At 36.8% G+C, this 20,861-nt stretch overlaps 1 protein-coding gene and 1 pseudogene across 1 annotated transcript; both read left to right on the plus strand.

Annotated features, from left to right (window-relative positions):
- The first annotated feature begins 674 nt into the window (after positions 1–674).
- LOC103962776 (exocyst complex component SEC5A) lies at positions 675–12,417 on the plus strand. The gene is given in 22 exon segments (XM_048591762.1): positions 675–1,352; positions 1,446–1,603; positions 1,698–1,786; positions 1,927–2,121; positions 2,836–2,963; positions 3,059–3,217; positions 3,557–3,661; positions 4,509–4,583; positions 5,628–5,765; positions 5,855–5,975; positions 5,978–6,039; positions 7,372–7,515; positions 8,101–8,227; positions 8,305–8,515; positions 8,665–8,780; positions 8,866–9,088; positions 9,842–9,935; positions 10,458–10,535; positions 10,641–10,697; positions 10,930–11,079; positions 11,512–11,724; positions 11,987–12,417. Coding segments are annotated over 22 exon segments (3,294 nt in total). The 5' UTR covers positions 675–917; the 3' UTR covers positions 12,203–12,417.
- A 1,471-nt stretch (positions 12,418–13,888) lies between these two features.
- Positions 13,889–14,424, plus strand: LOC125480720 (annotated as a pseudogene).
- Positions 14,425–20,861: the final 6,437 nt, after the last annotated feature.

A 20,861-nucleotide genomic window follows, 5' to 3' on the forward strand; every position in this document is an offset into this window, starting at 1 on the left:
TGTACTAGTGGCGTTATAAATAGGTAAAAGTCAAAGAGATGACCTTTAGTAGTGACAAGAGCGAAGCAGGTGTAAAATATCACATTATAATTGTAACACAAAGGAATGACTAATAAAAGTGGAAGGAATAGATACTGATGTTATTTTTCTTTCATTTCTTTCTCTTTTCTATCTCTATAGCAATCGGAATGCTCTATTTATAGAACAACTCCGTATTATTACATGTTGAAAATTTACAACACACCTTTTGAAAAATGATCTCCTTCATTTCCAAGTCCACATATCAACACTACCAATGTTGCAAATCTAATATGTGTGAGTATTGAAAAAATTTACCAAGGTTTTCAATATCACTGTAGGCATTTATTAACCCATTAGCATTTTCAACAAATAACATATAAAAACAAAATTTTAAAGAGGAAATCAACTTAAAATAAAGTTTTAAATTTTGATTTGTGTGCCTTTTTTATATGCTTCTCATTATGTATTCTTCAAGATTCTAGTTTTGTAGACGCTGATCACACAACGACTCATTTGACAAAAAAAAAAAAAAAAAAAAAAAAAAGATAGTAATAAAGAGTGACATGTGTACGGTGCAATATAGCATTTTTGTTCCAAATTTCAATTATTTGACGAGTAAGAAATGAGACCTTTTTCAACTAAAAGGATAAAAAAATGAGACCGATTGATTATATGGGCTAAAATGGTTTCAGTCCATTACACTGTTTCGTTGGACAATTGGAACAGAATGCCAAACGCAACCGGTTGCTGTGTTATATAATTGCATCTCAATTTCTGGTGGGAAACAAGTTCAGATCCTTCCGATTCCACAATTTTTTTTCTGGATTTTTCAGAAATTCGGAATCTGAAATCTGAAATTGCGAATTTGAGTCGAGGGAGCAGCAGAATCCCCAGCAATGTCGAGCGACGGCGACGACGAGGATGAGCTCCTCCAGATGGCTCTCAAGGAGCAAGCCCAGCGCGACGTCAACTACAGGAAGCCCACCTCCAGCAACTCCCGTTCTGCCCCCGTAGCCAATTACGTCCAGCAGCCCCACCAGCAACCGCCCAGGAAACCCGCCGCTTCTCCTGCCCCCAATCACGCCGGCAAAACCAGCAACACCAGCAACAGGCGGCGGGTGGTGGATGACGACGACGAATCCGATGTCGACATGCTCAGCATATCCAGCGGCGATGAGGACTCCACCGCCAAAGATCAGCAGCGCGCGCGGTATCGAGGCGGCAGCGCCGCTTCTGCTGCTGCTGCCGCCAGACGTGGTTCTCGAGGAGATGATGATGCCGCTTGGGACGGCGGAGAGCCCGGTATCTGGAAGCACGTCGACGAGGCCGAGGTATACATATAATACACATTTGAAGAGAGAGAATTGGGTAATTGAATGCTTTGAGTTTTCAATTTTGGGAATGATTTGGGTTTGTGTTGGCAGCTTGCTCGTAGGGTTCGTGAAATGCGAGAGACAAGATCAGCACCGGTGGCCCAAAAGGTTGAGCGCAAAGTTTCGACAGTGGGCTTGGCACGAAAGGGGCTTAACAATTTGCAGTCTTTCCCACGGGGCATGGAATGCATTGATCCCTTAGGCTTGGGGTTAGCACTTTATTCCACTATTTTCCGAATTTATTTAGAGTGGAGGGTCTCGCTTTTCACCTGCATTTGCATTTGCATTGTGTTGTTCTTACAGGATCATAGACAACAAAACCTTAAGATTGATTACTGAGTCGTCGGACCATTTTCCGTCCAAGGATGACAAACTGGATAACAACCTTCGTGGTAATGTACCACCTTCGCTCTTGCTATGCTGCATTATCTTCTTATTCTTTGTATTTAATTGACTTTCAAGTTTCAAGTTTCTAGTACCACCTTGCCGTTTTGCTTAACAAACACTAATACGTGAATTGGATTATTTACAGAGAAGTTGTTGTATTTCTCTGAGAAATTTGATGCCAAGCTCTTTATATCACGGATACACCAAGATACTGGTGCAGCAGATTTGGAGGCAGGTGCTCTTGCTCTAAAAAGTGATCTTAAAGGACGGACTCAGCAGAGAAAACAGCTGGTCAAAGACAATTTTGACTGCTTTGTCTCTTGTAAAACCACAATTGATGGTAAGAAATTGTCACATCTCACTTGGGGATCTGGTTTTTTTATGGAGATGCTTAATTTTAGATGTGTTTTACAGTTCAAAATTTTGAAATTACCGAAAATGTGCCATATGTAATATCTAGACATAGTGTAGTTTGGTTACTTGTTTGGAAGGTAAAATGTAAAATAGAGAAACATTATCTGATAGTCTTCCTAATTTCGGACCCAAAAAGCAAAAGGGATGGCTAATTGTTATGATCACTATGTCAATGTAAGCCTTTCTGCATTACCCTCATGTTAATCTTGTAGAGACATCTTGTTCATGTGGTAACTATCCAATAACATCTAGCTGGAAGTCATCAGCGCCTGTCATGCACTTCTGGTTGCTTAAAAGATTGGACTTCCAACTGACATGCCTGCATTCTTGTAATTTGTTTGAGAGATGTAATTGCTTTAGTGATTAAATACACCTATCTTGACATAATATAAACAGCCACTTTTGAACTTGTAATTTGGAGTACCTCTGTGGAAAGCACATCAAAACAAGGCAGTTGGTTTACTTTTATGTTTAAGATTTGCTTGTTAGCTTAGTCCTATTGGATTGAGACACAACTTCCCAATGCCCTTATTTATTTCTTCCTATTGCCTAAAAATGTGAAAGCTCATTTGAAACATAGATACTAGTTAAGTGGGATGCTTCTTGATTTCTGATGTGGAAGATATTGATTATTGCACAGATATTGAGTCAAAGTTAAAACGGATTGAAGAAGACCCTGAAGGTTCAGGCACCTCTCATTTGTTTAACTGTATGCAAGGAGTGAGTTCATTGGCTAATCGTGCATTCCAGCCTCTATTTGAGAGACAGGTTGGTAAGACCTAAATTTTTTTTTGGTTGGAGATTTATGTGCAGTTATGCAACTTGGATGATATAAGCTTCATCTAGTTTTTGAATGACTATAGGCTCAAGCTGAGAAGATCAGGTCCGTGCAAGGAATGCTACAGAGGTTCCGAACGCTATTCAACTTGCCCAGTACAATTCGTGGTAGCATAAGCAAGGGAGAATATGACTTGGCAGTTAGGGAGTACAAGAAGGCCAAATCGATAGCTCTGCCTTCTCATGTATAAACAATCTTTATTGATTAGATTTTCTTATGTGTGGGTAAAATTATATAATTTTAATGCTCTTAAATCGCATCTATGCTAGTCTTGTGCATATTTGGAAAGAAAGTCGCATATATTCTAGTCTTGTATTTATTTTTAATTCGTAAGTAAATATTTTGCAAGGTCCTGATAATAATTGTTGCAAGACTCTATTAGACAGCTGGTTTCATTTCCCCTTATTCAGAATAAATACAGCTTAGTACTACTATTAGATTTCTGTAATCTGTTCAATCATTTTGCATTAGAGTGCACTGTTCCCACTAAATTAGATGTACCTTCGCTATCATTTGATTGCAGGTGGGAATACTGAAGCGTGTACTTGAAGAGGTTGAAAAGGTGATGCATGAGTTTAAAGGGATGCTTTACAAGTCTATGGAAGATCCACAAATAGATTTAACAAATGTAAGCTCAACATATAAATCTCGGTAATATTATGTTCTTACCATTAATGAAAGTACCATGAGGTGTTCTGTCCTTAGTGCTATAGTCGTGAATTCCAAAGTACAAGTCCTTCACTGACAGAAGTAGAGTTTTTCCTTTATCCTTCTTCCACATTTTTGGTCATTATCTAGCATATCGTAAGGTGCAGGACCAGTTGCTATCTGGTTAACTTTCAAATTAAACCTCAAAGATTAGAATTTCATTTAAGATTATTGGAAAAGTTGTAAAAGTGATGAAAAGCTTAAGTTGTTTCTAGTCTACGAGGCTTATGGTCCTCCTCATGTTTTTGTAAGCGAAGCTTGAATCTTACATTAGAGCTTGAGTTGTTGAGCAGTGATTAAGCTTATTCTGTATGAGAAGAGAAGGTTCTGAGTTGAACTTCTATAGTTTCAACCCCCAGCTCCAAGTATTAAGTTGAATTCCGTTTGTTTAGCTTTATTGGTGGAAAGAAGCCCCCATATAAGAAAGAATGAAAATATAAAATAATTCTTGGCCTACATTATAACAACTCAAGATTTTTGAAAAAGTTGTGAACAGAAGACTTTGTTAACCACCTATAATCTTTTCTTTTCTTCATTTCCTTTTTGTTTTTGAAATCTTTGTGGGCCCATGCCCATTTTTCACCTATGACTTTTTGAGAGGTGATAGGGTGATTTTGCTAGACAAAATGATGCACATGCATTGAAGTGAGTTGTTGCGTGAGACTCCATATCTTGTTTACTAGTATCATACTTTTGTGTTTGTTAGCATTTATTATTGTTTATTCTTTTAATAATTTTCTACTAAAGCTTTATTATGGTTAATGTAGCTTGAAAACACAGTGAGGCTGTTATTGGAGCTGGAGCCCGAGTCAGATCCTGTATGGCACTATTTAAATATACAGGTTAGTAAATTTGTAACTATACTTGGGATTTATTTGTTTATTTTTAAATTTCCTTGTTTGTAAACTAAGCAGTGCTGATTAGAATTTTAATCATCAAGATTATTACCATTGGAATTCGAAATTGCAGTGCTTGGTTGTTGAAGCCAGTCTCTTCGAGTATAAAAAGATTATTGTGCCACATTCTAATAGCTTAAAGCTTTTGGAAATAATGATAAACCAACCAAAGCAGGAAGTCTTGATTAGAATCTTTGCAATTGCTGTTCCCAACTTATATTAAGCACATAGTATGTGCTCTCTAGTGATGGGAAAGGCCCACATATAAGCAGGAATGGTAGAGTGTCTCCATATCTTGAATGATCTGAACGTCTATTTTTTATATTGCAAATCAAGGATCAGTCCTTGCTCAAAATCAATTAAAACGGAACCACCATTTGATTATCATAATGAAATTTCAGTGTTTACTGGCAACACCAAGTTTGTTTATTTGTTAGATCACAGTTAGATGCATCAGTCCCTTCAGTTTGGCCTTTTTTTTTCGACATGGATAATCTTTGAATGGAAGCTTAAAATTAGATTTGCATCACTGCACTATCACGTGGATGGAGTACAATTATCTTGCCAGACTGAATCTGGACCATACTGGCAATAATCAACCTGAGCAAGGGTTACAGTCTGGCGTCGGAATGGGGTGCTCCAAATTTATGTAATATGTATTTCTAGTGGAGTGGTCTTACTTGTTGATGGTTGATATTTATGTTCTCTTCCTTTTAATTTGTGGATATCTCGTCCTCCTATGCATGTCACTCATTCTCCATGTTAGTAGAATCCTGTTCTTAGTAAAAAGAGAGGTTAAACCCGAGTTCCTTTTTCTGACACAATCTCTCTTGCCCCTCACACCACCAGATAAAAATCAGTCAGAATAAAAACAGAGGACATAGTTTGTCTGAATTTCCTATGCACCTGAATATGACTACGCGTTAAGAAACAACTACAGTGGGGCGCATTGTCAATGTACTGAATTCTTTTTGTTCGTTTCTTCTTCAGAATAACAGAATTCGAGGTTTGCTTGAGAAGTGCACATTAGATCATGAAGCAAGGATGGAGACTTTACATAATGAGTTACGTGAAAGGGCTCTGTCTGATGCAAGATGGAGGCAGATTCAAGAAGATTTAAATGAATCTGTAAGTGTAATCCTTGGATCATCTTACACTGAGGAACAGCTAAAGAGTGGGTCAGTGCTTAACAATTTGTTCTTTTACACTACTGTCAGTCGGATGTCAACTATTCTCTTGGGGACAACCACCTTCCAGTAAATTCTCTGCCAGTAGACTTGACAGGTGAAGAAGTTGATGCTCTTAGAGGGAGGTATATTCGCAGATTAACTGCTGTACTTATCATCACATACCAGCTTTCTGGAAAGTGGCACTTTCTGTTTTCAGTGGAAAATTCGCAAAGGTATGGTTAACACTTTATTCTAACTTTGGCATATATGTAAGATCTACTCTTATTTATTGATAAAATTTGTCTATAATGATGCTCATGCATTTTGTCTTATATACAGCTAATAATTTTTGCGCTGTATTTTGTTCTACGGTTCCAGAAGTACATGTATACATGCACGTAATGCACACATGAATATATTTGGTCTTCTGATGCTTTAGTATGATAAGAGATACAGTTTCACTTTCATAGAACTGATTAAATATATTTGGTCTGTTTTCCTTAATCATATACATCAATACTGCAATATAAAGTCAACTGTAGAAGGTAGGCTGGAAACTTTGACCGGCTTATTTATTTAGAAAGCCATCAGTATATGGTGAATTTGCCAATAAACTGTAATTTGGTAAAATTACAATATTCCACAGGGAAATCTTGTTAGTTACAAAGTTCCCCAGTACATGCTTATCTCCCACTCCATCTCTCATTTACTTTTTTACCTTCTCTTTTTGTATTTTTTAAATGATATTATTTTGCTTTTACGTATCCATTTTTCCATTGGTGAAATATATTCATTCAACATGAGACGTGAAGAATGCAATGGATAGAACTATAGATTGTTCTTAGTATACCTAGTCAGTCAATAGCTGCTATACTGTGGAGTATGGACTTCCAATTATCCTAACCTTAAAATCACTTTTTAACATAAATACCTGAGGAAAGGAATGTAAACTTCCAAACTGCATGAAGATGGATGCGCTCTGGGTTTTCTTTTTACCATTATCCTAAATGCAAAACCGGAGTTTCTCAGTTTCTGCATATTTTCCCTTCTTTTGGTATTATTATTTCTGATGCCGAAGAGGTTGATTTCTGTTCTCTACACTGTCATGTTTGTTCAAGCATCATATTTGAGCTGGTGCATATTTATGTGAGCTGCTTTATGAGAATATGCATGGAGAACTTTAAGCCTATTGCGTGTTCAACACTGATTGAAGCAGTTATATGGCCTTTCACCCCTGGCTACAGTTCATCCCGTACTTTTCCACATACGTGGGTTCGGCCCTCCAATGCCTGTTAGAGCTCTCTTCAACCTGCTCATGCCTAGGTCGATCGGTTTCAGGTTAAATAGGAAAAACTAGAAGATTCCACCTTGGAAAGTGCCTACACCTAATAGCTTAAGCCACTGTTCCCATTTTCTCGATGACCCATCATGCAAATTCAGTGATGAAAAACCATATTTATATTTGTGTTGCCATATTTAAGTGATCTTTTTTTTTTTTTTTTTTTTTTTTTTTTTTCCTGTGAGAGATGATTTCACTTCCATTCTTATGACTCTCAATCGTACAGTCGTCCCAAGTTTCTACTGAATCAAATGCTAATGCTCCGGCAAATAAAGCTGAGGATAAAGTTGGAAATGGGAAATACTCCACTCATTCTCTTGATGAAGTTGCTGGAATGATACGGAATACCATATCCGCGTATGGAGTCAAGGTGAGTATGCTGGCTGAACCTGCTTATTACCAATTAGAATTACATAAATGGAAGGCTTGGTTCATTAAGCTTAGGTACATAGATGAACGTGGATATGTTTGAGTACAAAATTTATCAATATAGTTTGTAAATTTTAGTAAAACTGAGTATTTTCTATTGTAATCGCAGAATGACAAATTTTCTTGATCAACTCTGTTCTACATTCTTTGATGCTTTATTTTGTTTAGAAATAAGGCTATCTGGATAGTGTAAAGAGAAATGGTGATTTTCCTTCAAATTTAAGTTGGTATTTTTCTTTTTTCTTTGTCTTATGGATAGTGTAAAGAGAAATGGTGATTTTCCTTCAAATTTAAGTTGGTATTTTTCTTTTTTCTTTGTCTTATGACTCTAATCAGAGATAGGGAGCCTTACAAATATAAATATTAAAATGTATTTTAATTCTATATGCTGTATTTATATGCTTCAGATCAAAATTTAGTATCAGCTCATGCCAAACTCCATTCAACCGTTGTTCTTTGCATATCTTCAGTTTAAACCCACGTTCGGTAAGTAGTTATAATTTTATTACTCTTGTTCTTGATGCAGGTTTGCAATACATTCCGTGATCTTGAAGAATCAAATATTCTGCAACCGTATATGAGGGATGCCATAACAGAAATATCTAAAGCATGTGAAGCTTTCCAAGCAAAGGAATCAGCTCCTTCTATTGCTGGTATCTTAGCTTTCTCTTTACCTGCAATGTGCTGGTTTCTTGAAGTGTTCTGAAGGTTGGACTTGTTTTTGTAATAGTAACTGCAACTCGAGCGCTTCAGTCAGAGATTACGAAGATTTATATCCTCAGGCTTTGCTCATGGATGCGGGCATCAACTGCAGAGATTTCAAAAGACGAGACATGGGTTCCTGTATCAGTTCTTGAAAGGAATAAATCTCCCTACACAATCTCTTTCTTGCCTCTAGCATTCCGTAATGTTATGACATCAGCAATGGATCAAATCAAGTTGTAAGTCCCTAAGCGTGACTTAATCAAGGGTTTTTATGTGATAGACATGCTCAAGATTTTTTAAGTGTTCATTACCTATTTCTCTGCAGAAGTTCAGAACATTCACTCATTATTTATGTATTCATCATTAACAGTATTATATATTTCAGGATGATTCAATCTTTAAGAACTGAGGCTACGAAGTCGGAAGAAATGTTCATGCAACTCCAAGAAACACAAGAATCTGTCAGACTTGCTTTTTTGAACTGTATGCTCGATTTTGCAGGTATGATGGATGACTACCTAACTCAACTTCATGTTAAGTATTTAATGTCCGGTTGTGATGCTTCCATTCTCTGCACACTAATCAGGTCATCTAGAGCGCATTGGAAGTGAGCTTTCCGTAAACAAATCCAAAGGAAGTTCACATGTACAAAATGGATATTCTCATACCCTAGAAGAAAGGTCTGATCTCCCAGGAAGTGTTGGCCCACATCAACAGTTGTTAATAGTCTTGAGTAATGTTGGCTATTGCAGAGAAGAACTTTCTTATGAGTTGTACAAAAATTACAAGCACATCTGGCTACAGTCTAGGTATGTGGGCCTTATTTTTCTCTTCATTGAACCGTAGGATATCATCGTGTTTCTTGCCCTATTTATTAGGAGCAGTTGGATATACCTGATATATGGAATGTTGTATATAATTCACTGAAGTGGGGACCCAAGAACCAGAAATCATATTGGCTTCTATCTTGTATCTTCCACTTTCAAATGGCGTAGTCATATTCAATAACTATTTGGTTGGATCAAGACTGACTAGAATTTGCATGTGAGCAGGCTTTAGGATATTGTTCTTTTGTTTAAAGATTCATTTGTGAAGCAAGGGCTTCTAGTTCAAATGGTTAACTGCATTTACTCATCCACATGAGGTTCTATGTTCAATTCCCCCTCCCCCAATAACACTTGTAGAAAATAAATAAAATGCATAAGTCGATTGTTGAAATCTACTAGTTCACATGAAAATTTGCTACACCTGTGATAAGAATGCGATAATGAAGGTGGTATTGAATTTAGTGTCAAGTAGATAGACCAATGGGTTTTCCTGGCCATTCGAAATGGAGGGTCAAAATGTTCCCTTAGAGGTTAGTCGGGTCAAAGATGTGGATGTTCCAGGTTATAAAAAAAGTTAAAAAACTCAAACAAAGCATTGGACCAGTAGGTGATGCTCATCGATTGATAGTTGACTCATGCTCATTTATTGATGGTTTAAAACTTTTATGCACTTAATATGACCTGTTTGGTTATGCCTGATTACCTTGCTATATATTTTCTATTTACTTTTTATAGGGAAAGAGAGGAGGAGGATGGTGACGTACAAGACCTAGTTATGTCATTTTCTGGTCTTGAAGAGAAGGTCCTTGAGCAATATACTTTTGCTAAGGTATAGTTGAACACCCCAACAAACACGCACATCGATCATGTTCTTCTGTAGGTCTACTATATTATCTTGCTTTTCTCATTTGTCAGTTTGTGTTACTGTGTGGGCATTTTCTACACTTACTGCCTTCTTGGCTAAGAAAATGTAGTTAAAGTTATAGGTCCACTTCTGTTGATGTGTTCGTAACTTCATATATGATATAACTAAATGAGTGCAGTGGTGCGTTCTTTCTGAAAGAATCTCTTTTTACTTTGTTTATAATAAGGCAATCCATTTCCTTTGTGCCACACGACATATTCTCTCCCCATTCTTTTGGGGAAGGGGTGAGTTTGCAACTTTTCAGGTTCAACACCTGTTCGGTTGTGTGAGTAAATTTGCCTGCAATCATTCCGTCCTTTATGTGAACACGGCCGACATTTTTTGCTCCTATCATTTGTTCACGAAATTCAAGTGGACATGGATTGACGTTATGATGCACTTTCTTTAGTCCTTTACGTGAAACTTAACAGTTCACTTTCCTCTCAGGCAAATTTGATCAGAACTGCTGCCTGGAACTATTTGTTGGATTCTGGTGTTCAATGGGGAGCAGCACCTGCTGTAAAAGTAAGAAACTTAAGAATTTAGCATTTGGCATTTATAGTTGTACTTCTATTAGTATTTTTTTTTCAATAACTGAACTGGAACCTCATAATAAATGGTGTCTTGCAGGGTGTGCGTGATGCTGCTGTGGAGTTACTGCACACTTTGGTAGCTGTGCATGCAGAGGTACTTAGTGCAAGCCATGTATTATATTAATTTTTGATGTCTTTATTCTTTAGGCCATAGTATGAATTGGTACGTTGCCTGCTCAATGAGCATGTAAATATCTTTTTTTTTTCTTTCTATATGTTATTTTCCAGTGGTTAGGACTTATGCATATATGCGGTTTCATATTCTTAGCTCTAACTTTTGAGTCGTCTTCTCAATAAACTTGATGAAATCAATTTCGACTTTCCAGGTATTCTCTGGTGCGAAGCCCTTATTGGACAAGACACTTGGCATTCTTGTTGAAGGTCTAATTGACACGTTTATCAGCCTGTTCCATGAATATGAATCGAAAGATCTTAGGTCACTTGATGCAAATGGTTTCTGTCAGCTAATGCTTGAGGTAAAAGATTTTTGCAGTATGCATGTTGTATCAAGTTGATGGTTTAATTTGCATATGGCTTTGGTGATGAGCAACAATAAATGGCAATTGCACCACATTCCTTTGGGTGCTCGATGAATGATATTCTCTGAGATAAAACCTTTTTGTTCTAAATGCACCTAATTTTGATAAGATATTAATGTATCCAACACGTTATGCATATAAAAAATGGAAAAATATTTTGACAACTTCCCTTGTAAAAATATATACATATATACATTGTATATGTATATGTGATAAAAATAAAACCTTGAAAGGTTGATGTGAAATAGAAAATTACAGAGTGTTCATTTCATATGATATCTCGTTGGGAGTGAGCAAGTCATTACCATCATTGATCATGCATAGTCGGATGTGGTTCTAAGAGATTTCCCTTTTGTGTAAATAATGCAGCTTGAATACTTCGAGACTGTATTAAATCCATATTTAACTGCGGGTGCAAGGGAGTCTTTGAAGTCCTTACAAGGTGTACTTCTCGATAAAGCCACTGAGAATGTATCAGAAAATGTGGAGAATCCAGGGCATAATCGACGAGCAACACGTGGAAGTGAAGAGGCGGCTGATGATAGACAGGATGGGATGAGTGTGTCACCTGATGACCTCATTGTAAGAAACCTTAATTCTCTAGTGATTTCTTCTTGTACAATGTTTAAAACACAATGCCAAGTTGACTAGTTGGTTATGGTGACAGGTATGTGTGCATACGTATGCATAGTCGACTAGAATAGTAATATTGGATAGTAAATAGGATGAAAGAAATCTTTACCACGTCAATTGGTTGTCATGTTAAACCTCGTAGTAAAGTTCTATGTTCCCGGTCTTTTTCTTATTTGCAAATAACTCGAAAGTAAATTGTTGAATGCTTCAGGCACTTGCCCAGCAGTATAGCTCTGAATTACTTCAAGCAGAGCTTGAGAGGACTCACATCAACACGGCATGTTTTGTGGAGTCAATTCCGTTAGACTCAGTACCTGAATCAGCTAAACGCGCTTATGCTTCGTTCAGGGGACCGCTAGATTCTCCGAGCAGAAACTACAGAGGCAACACAGGATCCCCAAGCTACTCACGGAATAGGCGTCGATGAATCTGTAAATGGCCCAAGGTTTTTGACTTTCTGAGTTTTTACCATACGTGCTAGTGTTGTTGTACTGTGATTACTCAGCTGAAAGCATATTCTTTTTATTGTTTAAGCCCTCATTGAGCTTTTCTTGTTCTTTATTTTTACCTGACACTGTCAAGCACGACGATGTATATTTCTTTCTATTGTGTTAATGCCAGTATACTTCTTTTATGCTGTTAGATGGTTTTACACTTTATTTTCTTTTTCTTTTTTTGTATAAAAGCGATATTGAAGGAGAGAGGAATCTGAATACGGGATCTCGAGTGCAAAGGGTAAACATTCTTTAACCGTTTGAGACATCAGTCCATTGCAGTTTGAACCAATTATGGTAAATTTTTCTGTTACCCTGTCATGTAGCCATTATGATGGATGCTCCATTGGTCCGTTTGGAAATGCTTCTCTAAAAAGCAGTTATGTTCATAAGTGTTTTGTAATTCAATTTTTCATTATAATTGGGCTCGTTTGAAAATGAAGCGCTTTTGTGAGAAGCGCAAGTTCTATTGTAAGCAATTTCATGTGCTTCGCTGACAATGAAGCGGTTTTGGTTAGTTGTTATATATCAAGAGTTTATTATCCCTCACAAATTGCAAATACTAATTTGTTAAAGAAATAATCAGATTGAAGCACATTCAGATCAAAAAAGTTTTTAACTATTTTAAAAGTACTTTTATATTGAATTACAACACATGTACAAATTTAAGAGCTGAATTTTGATAAAGAGACCAATTCAATATATATGCACAGAAACTCTGTTAACAAGCCGAAGTAGTTCCAACTCTTTGAATACAACGGTTGAGATGGATCATAGTCACATTTAACTTATTCTCACCAACAATACTTGCACTCTGATAAAAACACAATTTATTTAATTTAATTAATAGGTGTTGAGAGTGGTTTCATTGAGATGTAGCGTATGGAACAATCGTCTAGTGTCACCAACATTTTTAAAGACTTTGACATCTTGTTGTCGTTGTTGCTTTCGGGTGCATGAGCTACGCAAACTATGTTTTTATTTATGATTCAAATAAATAAGGAAGTCATAATCCCCAAAGCGGCAATTCTTCTTGATCTCTCTATTTTGTTTCTTTTTATATTTCTAGTTATAACTAGATATAATTTGGTAATAGAAAATGAGATTAAACAACATAAGATGTTACTCATAATTAGGTATCAAATTAATCATAAATATTAAATCATCATCTCCTTTATTTTTTTCTTTTTCTTTTGTTAAGAAATAATAAGTAGTTAGTGGTTATGTCATGACAATCCACTCTTTTGGGGGCTAGGAAGACTCACAGAGACATTTCAACTTTCTCTAACCACCATCGTACGATTCACCAACATCAGAAATCGAATCCAAAACATACGTGTTGAATACAAGCCTGAAATCCATCCCTATTAAACATGAAATTCATAAATATTGAATCATCGTCTTCATTTGTCATCTATAAGATCCGAATTTGATCCCTCCTTCCTATGAAAGTGAAAAAAAATATATGAAAAGATTGTAGTGACATTTGGTATAAACTTTTTAGTGACAGTTGTAGTTAGAGTTGGTATATAAGATTGGGCCGATTCTTGTTCATCCCCACTGTCCCTCACTCTCGAGTAACCAAAACAAAGAAACAAAGAGAGAATCAGTCAGAAATCATGTTGAAGTTCCTATCGAGAGTGAGGATCGAGTTCAATGCCTTGGACCCCTGAACGGCGTCGTGTCTGGAGTTCCTGGCGGAGTGCAACGCCCGCAAGGCCAAGGAGTCCAACCCCTCATGCGCCGTCCAAGTCAAGCGCCGCACCGACGACCAGCCCCCCAAGATCACCGTCACCTTCGTCAACGGCGTCGAGCAGGTCTACGACGCCACCGCCACTCCCGCCCAGGACATCCGCAACATGATCCTCGAAAAGGGTCAGAGCCTCGAGACCGAGCAGATGTTCCGCGACGCTGGCGAGTCCTGGCCCGTTATTATCCCCGCCGACGAGCTCCACCAACCGGCCCCCGACACCAAGGTAAAAGAACTTACATTTTACTCCTAAGGGCTAAGTGCTTTTGTGTGTTAGCGAATGTATCCTTCTTCTGTCTGGCATTTCGTCGAACATGTAACGTGCATTGCTTGAAACTTGTAATTATGCTATTCTTTTGATTGATGTAAATGTTATCACCATTGTTGATTGCTATCCTTGCTGCATGCAGTGCATAACGATCTATGCATACACACACACACACACACACACATCACACGTTATAGTGTATGTTTTCCACACTGAATTTCTTCACTCAGTTACTCACAACTGACTCCCAGCTTCATTTATAATCATTCGGTTGATCGATGAAAAAATTCGTTGGGCTTCTTTTAATTTTCCCATTTTCCGTTTGGTGACTGTCTGTTGCTGAATTTCAGATGAAATGAAAGAAAATTGTAATTAAAACTTGAAAATTATTCAATTTTTGAACCCCAGAAAGATAATTCCAAATTATGGTAGTTTTGACACTGATACTGACACTTATATAGCATTTTCTTTAACGTTTGTTTTAAAAATTGCAAACAAATCATGATTTCCGAAAGCCTTGGGTCAGCTTTTGGTGTCATTGTGCTAGGTTTTTGTTGTTCATGTACCTTTTTCTTCCTGTAAGCCGTATTCAATAAGATAAAGGTGGTATAAGTTTTTACATACCTTTTCTTTCATCGCATGACTGGTTCAAGCTTCCATTTGTGACTTATATATGCTTGTGGATTTTGATAGTGATAGTACAGTCAGGGTCATTTTGTTCTGAAATGGGAAGTAAGACTCATGACTCGTGACATGAGGCATGGTCCATGGTGATTGTGATAATGAGTCGTGATGGTATCTCTTCACCACTGTGGTTAACCAAATGGTTGACAATGTTTATATATGCCTTCATTTTGGTTTTGCATTACAGTTCAGATTGGCTTCACTGGCCTTTCCATACTAATTGATCTGCTTTACCGTCAATTTTGATCACAGTTTTCATATTTTACGATTGGTGTGTTATTTGTGTCTTGTGCATCAAATACCATTGGTGTTTACTATTACCGGAATATGGAAAGTGCATGAAATTTTGCCTTAACATATTTTCAAGGTGAAGCAAGAATTTGGGGAACCGGAGTTGTTGGGATTTGTTATCTATAAAGCACCCCAGTCACCTCTTCATATCAAATCATAGTTGTTGCATCACCGGTTCACATCCAAATCCTTATCTGTCAATATTTTATGGATTATTCATCTTAAAGGCCATTGAATGCTTTGGCAGCATTTCCTTACACTGCCCAGGGGACTTCAATTTTATGCTTCTTGCATTTTGTATGTGTTTGTGTGCGCCTTTCGAGGCCTTTGAAAGAGAATTCTGTAGCCTTTTGCATATGCATCATACCTTTGCTTTTATATAGAAGGATTGAAGACCTCTCTTTTGGTTATCTTAAATGATCTTTCACTTTCACTTTCAGGCCTAGAAGGATTTATTTGTTATACTATATTATTTTCCTCACAGCTCTATTTGCTTGTTTCTTTCAGCCGAAGAAAGCTGAAGAGAAAAAGCAGTAACCTGTGTTTGTTTGATCAAATATATCACTGGGGAACGACGCTTTAAAATAGTCAGGTCTGCTAGATTTCCATTCAATGTTTCATTCGGAAAAGAGAGAAGTGTATCGGAGTTGGAATTTAGACAATTCTGTCTTCTTGTGTTTTTGCTGCATCGTAGAGGCGTTTGATATATTTAGTTAATGTTGAATCCTTGCTTGGAGTATGAATTGAGGATGATATGAACCATCTTCTCAGTTTTGGACACATTGGTTGGTTCTTACCGTCATTATGACATTGTTTGCAGCTTGCGGAAACACACACATGAGTTCGCCTTATCAACTCGCGCTCAGTGTTAACAACAAAACGATTTTGCATATATGTTTCGGTTTGTACCAACGGACTGCTTTAGCTTATGACATAGAATCCCAAATAGTTGCTTTAGCATTAGAGCAATGAGCATCCAGGATGATTTAGAAAGAAACTAGACTCTTATAGTTTAAAAATGTTGAAAGGAAAAATTTAGAGAGAGGGGGCTTTCTGTCATAAGGTATGTTTACTAGCACTTAGGGGAATCAGAAATTAGGTGGGGTCCACCCAATATCCAGAGTCCAATTCCTAAATTCGCCAGAATTGGATTACCTATAAAGACGTGATATTTGGACTCTGGGTAGAAGGCTCCATTAGGAATCAAAGTTTCTAAACAAAAAACACCTTGAGCAATCCCTCCCCTTTGTATTTGTGTCTCTCACAGCAAAGACCGCCCCCATCATATGATCTGGAACAATGAACGCTCAAATCTAAATCGATGAAAAGTGACTGCATGGCTAGGTTAGGGAGGCTGATGTTAGGTTTTTGTTGTTTTTGCTAGGTTTATAACTAAAAGATAATTCCAAGAAAAAAAAGGATGAAGTACCTAAAACCCACCAATTTTTTGAATTTGTCCCGAGTCTTTTTAAACATTCCAAACAAGTATTCAACTTATTGAAAATGTCATATCCGTTAAGTTCCAGTTAAAAATCTGTTAAATTAGCTAGAGCTTACTTTGTCTTCAAATTATAGAAAGTCATGAAAGCATAACCTCCACCAACTAACAGTCACCATCACCCTATCATGCCATCACCTCCAAACCTAACACAAAACCACCAACTCCACCTACAACTCAAGTCACCAACATCGAGAAGATCATGGAGGTTGTTGAAATGCTATGGACTATCATGATGTGGCCACCATCATCCTTACCTCCCACAAAGAAAAACTGGAAGCTTTACGAGCTGAGAAATCGGCGAATGAAGATCACATGAGTAGAAACAAGTTCCTTGAAACCCTAACTGAATCCTTAACCCTTTTCTTTGTTAGGAGATTGCCCTCCTAATGTAATTTCAATTTGAGTTCATTTTCAATACAATCAATACTTATTTGATCATGGGGTTCCATATTATATAACCTACGTTTGAAATTCAAATTTTGAGCCAACTAATATTAATGTTGACCATGGTATACTCAATTGGTGGGTTTTGAATATAATCTATGTTAACATTAAGTAAGGTTTAACAAATGTGACATTTTCAATAGGTTGGGTACTTGTTTGGAATGTTTAAAAATATTGAAATCAATTTGAAATGACACACAAAGGTTGGGAAGTTTTAGGTACTTAATTCAAAATTAAAACTGAAAGATAATTAATGGCGTGTTTTAAAGCTTTTTTCACAAAGTTTTAAACAACACAAAAGAATTAGAGTTTTAATAAAAACACAAAGAAAAGAATTATTGGCATAAAAATTATTTACTTAGAATAAGGGCATTTTATTAATCACGTAAGTTTATATTCCGATCAATTGAATTAGTAAACATCTTATATGAATCAATATCAATCATACTCTGATTCTACTAAGTTTTAGTAAACAACTTAAACAGGAATATGATTCTGACTCCACCTCATTCTAACTCCTTATCAATTCAATTCCTCCTTAATTCAATTAATCTTCAATTCAATTTCCCTCGTTCTGATTACAGATTAGTAAACGAGCCACTAGTTTACTAATCACATTCCTTATCAATATCAACTACAACACTCCACTTGAGTGTGTAAAAATTAAAGAAGTTCTTCTGGCAACGTGTATGTCAAAATGAAGCTTGTGAAGAGTGACAATTTTTATACCTCCGCCGGAGTGCAACACTGGCCGGAGAACCTCGAATTTCACCGTCAAAGTCGTGGATTGCCGAAAAATAGTGTACCTCGTCGTGGACTCGTCGGAGATTCAACGTCTAATCTGTAGCTTGGGTTTTGTTCTTGGGACCAAGAGCTGTCGAATGGTGGTGGACCTGTGGTGAGTGTTGTCAGGGTGGTTGAAAAAGGGGCCAATCCCCAGCATTGAAAATCTAGAAAACGTCCAACATCGATACGTCTTGTACGACGGTCCAACGTTGAGAATTCTGGGTGGGAAATGATCGTGGGGTGGCGCTGAGTTGTTACCAGTGGTGGCGTCGCTTGAAGCCACTGGATTTGGCCAAGAAAGCCATAGGAAAAGTTGCCTAGAAACTAGTTCAATGTCGCAGTTCTGATTAGTGACTCGAGTTGTGCAACTGGTTGCTTTTCTAAAAATGGCTAGGTCCTCCTTCCAACAATCTGGGACCTTCTGTTTACAGAAGATCCAATATACAAAAATATCCTTGATTTCCTTACCTATTTCTCCTTCGTTTTAACCCAGTTTCGCAAATGGTTTTTACCTACGCGTTCATTGGATCGAAGTCTATCCAAAAATGCTAAGAGTAACGGACTTTTATAGCTATTTGTGGAAAATCAAACTTTAACTAAGAAACCAAAAATCCAAAATTAATGAAATTAAAATAATTTGACGAAATTGCAAGGTAAAATCATTGAACAGTGAAATCCAGGGACAAGATTTCAAAAAATTAATTAATCAAATTTAATGGAAATAACACCGTTATTTATAGGGTTCCAAATTTTCAAACTCACCAAATTTCAAATTTACTTGGGAGAATGAAGTATGACGTCGAGTATTGTGCAAGGACTCTGAATGCGACTCGAAGGAAGCAAGCAACACGTTCTTTTTGTCAAACAGACTGAAAAATATTCAAACCAACTTCGCCTCAGTTTTGAACATGCGGTGTGGAAGTTGAGTGAGTTTCGAACGCTGGGCCGGATACAAGAAGCACTAGACAACTTCGATTGAGTTTCGAACGGGAAGGAAGTCGACTACAAATTTTTTGAAATCGTTCGCAAGAGGGGGAGATTAATTGTTGTCGGGTCCTATTTTAGATTTAATGATGATCATTTATGATCCAGTTTCACCCTTAGATTGTTATGATTGATTTGTTTTCGACTGGTAAGATTAGATCCAACATATTATATTTTGTCCACACGTAAGGTGCGCAAAGTGCAGTTCGCACCTTACATAAAAAAATTACATTAAATAGTAGGCATGAATAAACTATCAACCCAATAATGTGATCAAGAGTATTGATATAGAAAAGGACTATTGCATTGCAATTCCAACTGAATAGGTAGTTGGAATAGGTTCTCCGCATCTTCTGCTTAGTTTTGGGTAGCCATGACACACTGCTAGGTGTCACTCATGACTTGTGAAAGCTCTGAAGATTAGAAATCACTAATCTTCATTAAAGAAAGAATTGAAAAGTAAGTTTCAATTCATAATCAAATAGTAAGAGTTCTAAATAAAACTCAATGGTTTGTACACCATGTAGGTAGAGATTAAAGTACAACGAAGTTAACAAATAAATAATTGGGTTTTTATCATAAATGGTCCCTGAAATTGACTCACAACATCAAGATGGTCCTTGAAATTGAAAATCTATCAATGTAGTCCTTGAAAATATGTGTCACAAGTCAATGTGGTTCTTCCGTTACAATTCTGCCAAAAGTTCTGTTATGTGCTGATGTGACACATAAATGGGTCTCATAAAATAGTTTTTTTCTTTAGGGTCATTAATGGTCCTCGAAATTGTTCAATGTAGTCTTAGAAATAAGTGTCTCAAATCAATGTGGTGGTGCTGTCACAATTTTGCCAAAAATTATTTATGTGCTAATGTGACCCATAAACGAATCCCACAAATCTAATTCACTTAAAAATAAATAAAAATAGGTTTAATAATTTAATAATAAATTAAAAAAAGTTGTCAACCGAGTAACCTAGTCTTGGAATCACCTCTAATCCCAACCCACACCCCACTACCTCCATTTATGGTAGCCTTCTTTGTCTCCTCTGCAAAAAAAAAAAAAAAAAATCTCAAAACACCCATCTTTACATCTTTCAACACCCTTCACCGAATTGGGACCACCTTTAGTTACGCCTTAGATTGACGATGACTTCTATGACATTCAGTTAACACTTGGGTGATTGACAACCTCACAACCTTAAACTTAGAGAGCTTGTTGGGCGCTCCTCTAGTGATCTTGGTAACACGGAGAGCGACTAGCTTTGCCTTGAGATAATCCCATTGTTCAAAAAGGTATTTTGATAACTTTTTAAATTAAATATTAAATTATTAAACGCACATAAGCACATAACAAAATTTTTGAAAAAAATGTGGCGGAATGACTATATTGATTTATGACACCTCTTTTCAAGAACTACATTGATCGATTTTCAATTCTATGGACCATTTTGATGGTGTGGATCAATTTCAGGTACCAATAAAAACCCGTAAATCTTGTGAGATCCATTTATGTGCCACATTGGCATTTAACATAATATTTGACATAATTGCGACGGAAATACCAAATTGATTTGCGATATTTTTTTAGGGACTACATTAATCGATTTTCAATACTAGAAATTATCTTGATAGTGTGGGTCAATTTCAAAAACTATTTGTGATAAGGACCCTAAATAATTTGATTGTTTATGACTAAATTAATTAAAAGTTAAACGAATAAGTTTTGAATTCAACCTTAACTTAGTATTGGGCTTTCGTAGCCGTCACATGAAGTTAGCATCAATGGGACTGGATCCATCAAGTCCAACAAGTTAAATGATTTAACTTGCAACTAAGCACCAAAAGGGCCCACTATTAACACCGGTGAGGCCGTCCCTCAACTCTT

Source organism: the organism of the source record quoted next, unplaced genomic scaffold (assembly GCF_019419815.1).
Source record: "Pyrus x bretschneideri cultivar Hongxiangsu unplaced genomic scaffold, Pyrus_bretschneideri_v1 Contig35, whole genome shotgun sequence".
Taxonomy (NCBI): Eukaryota; Viridiplantae; Streptophyta; class Magnoliopsida; order Rosales; family Rosaceae; genus Pyrus; species Pyrus x bretschneideri.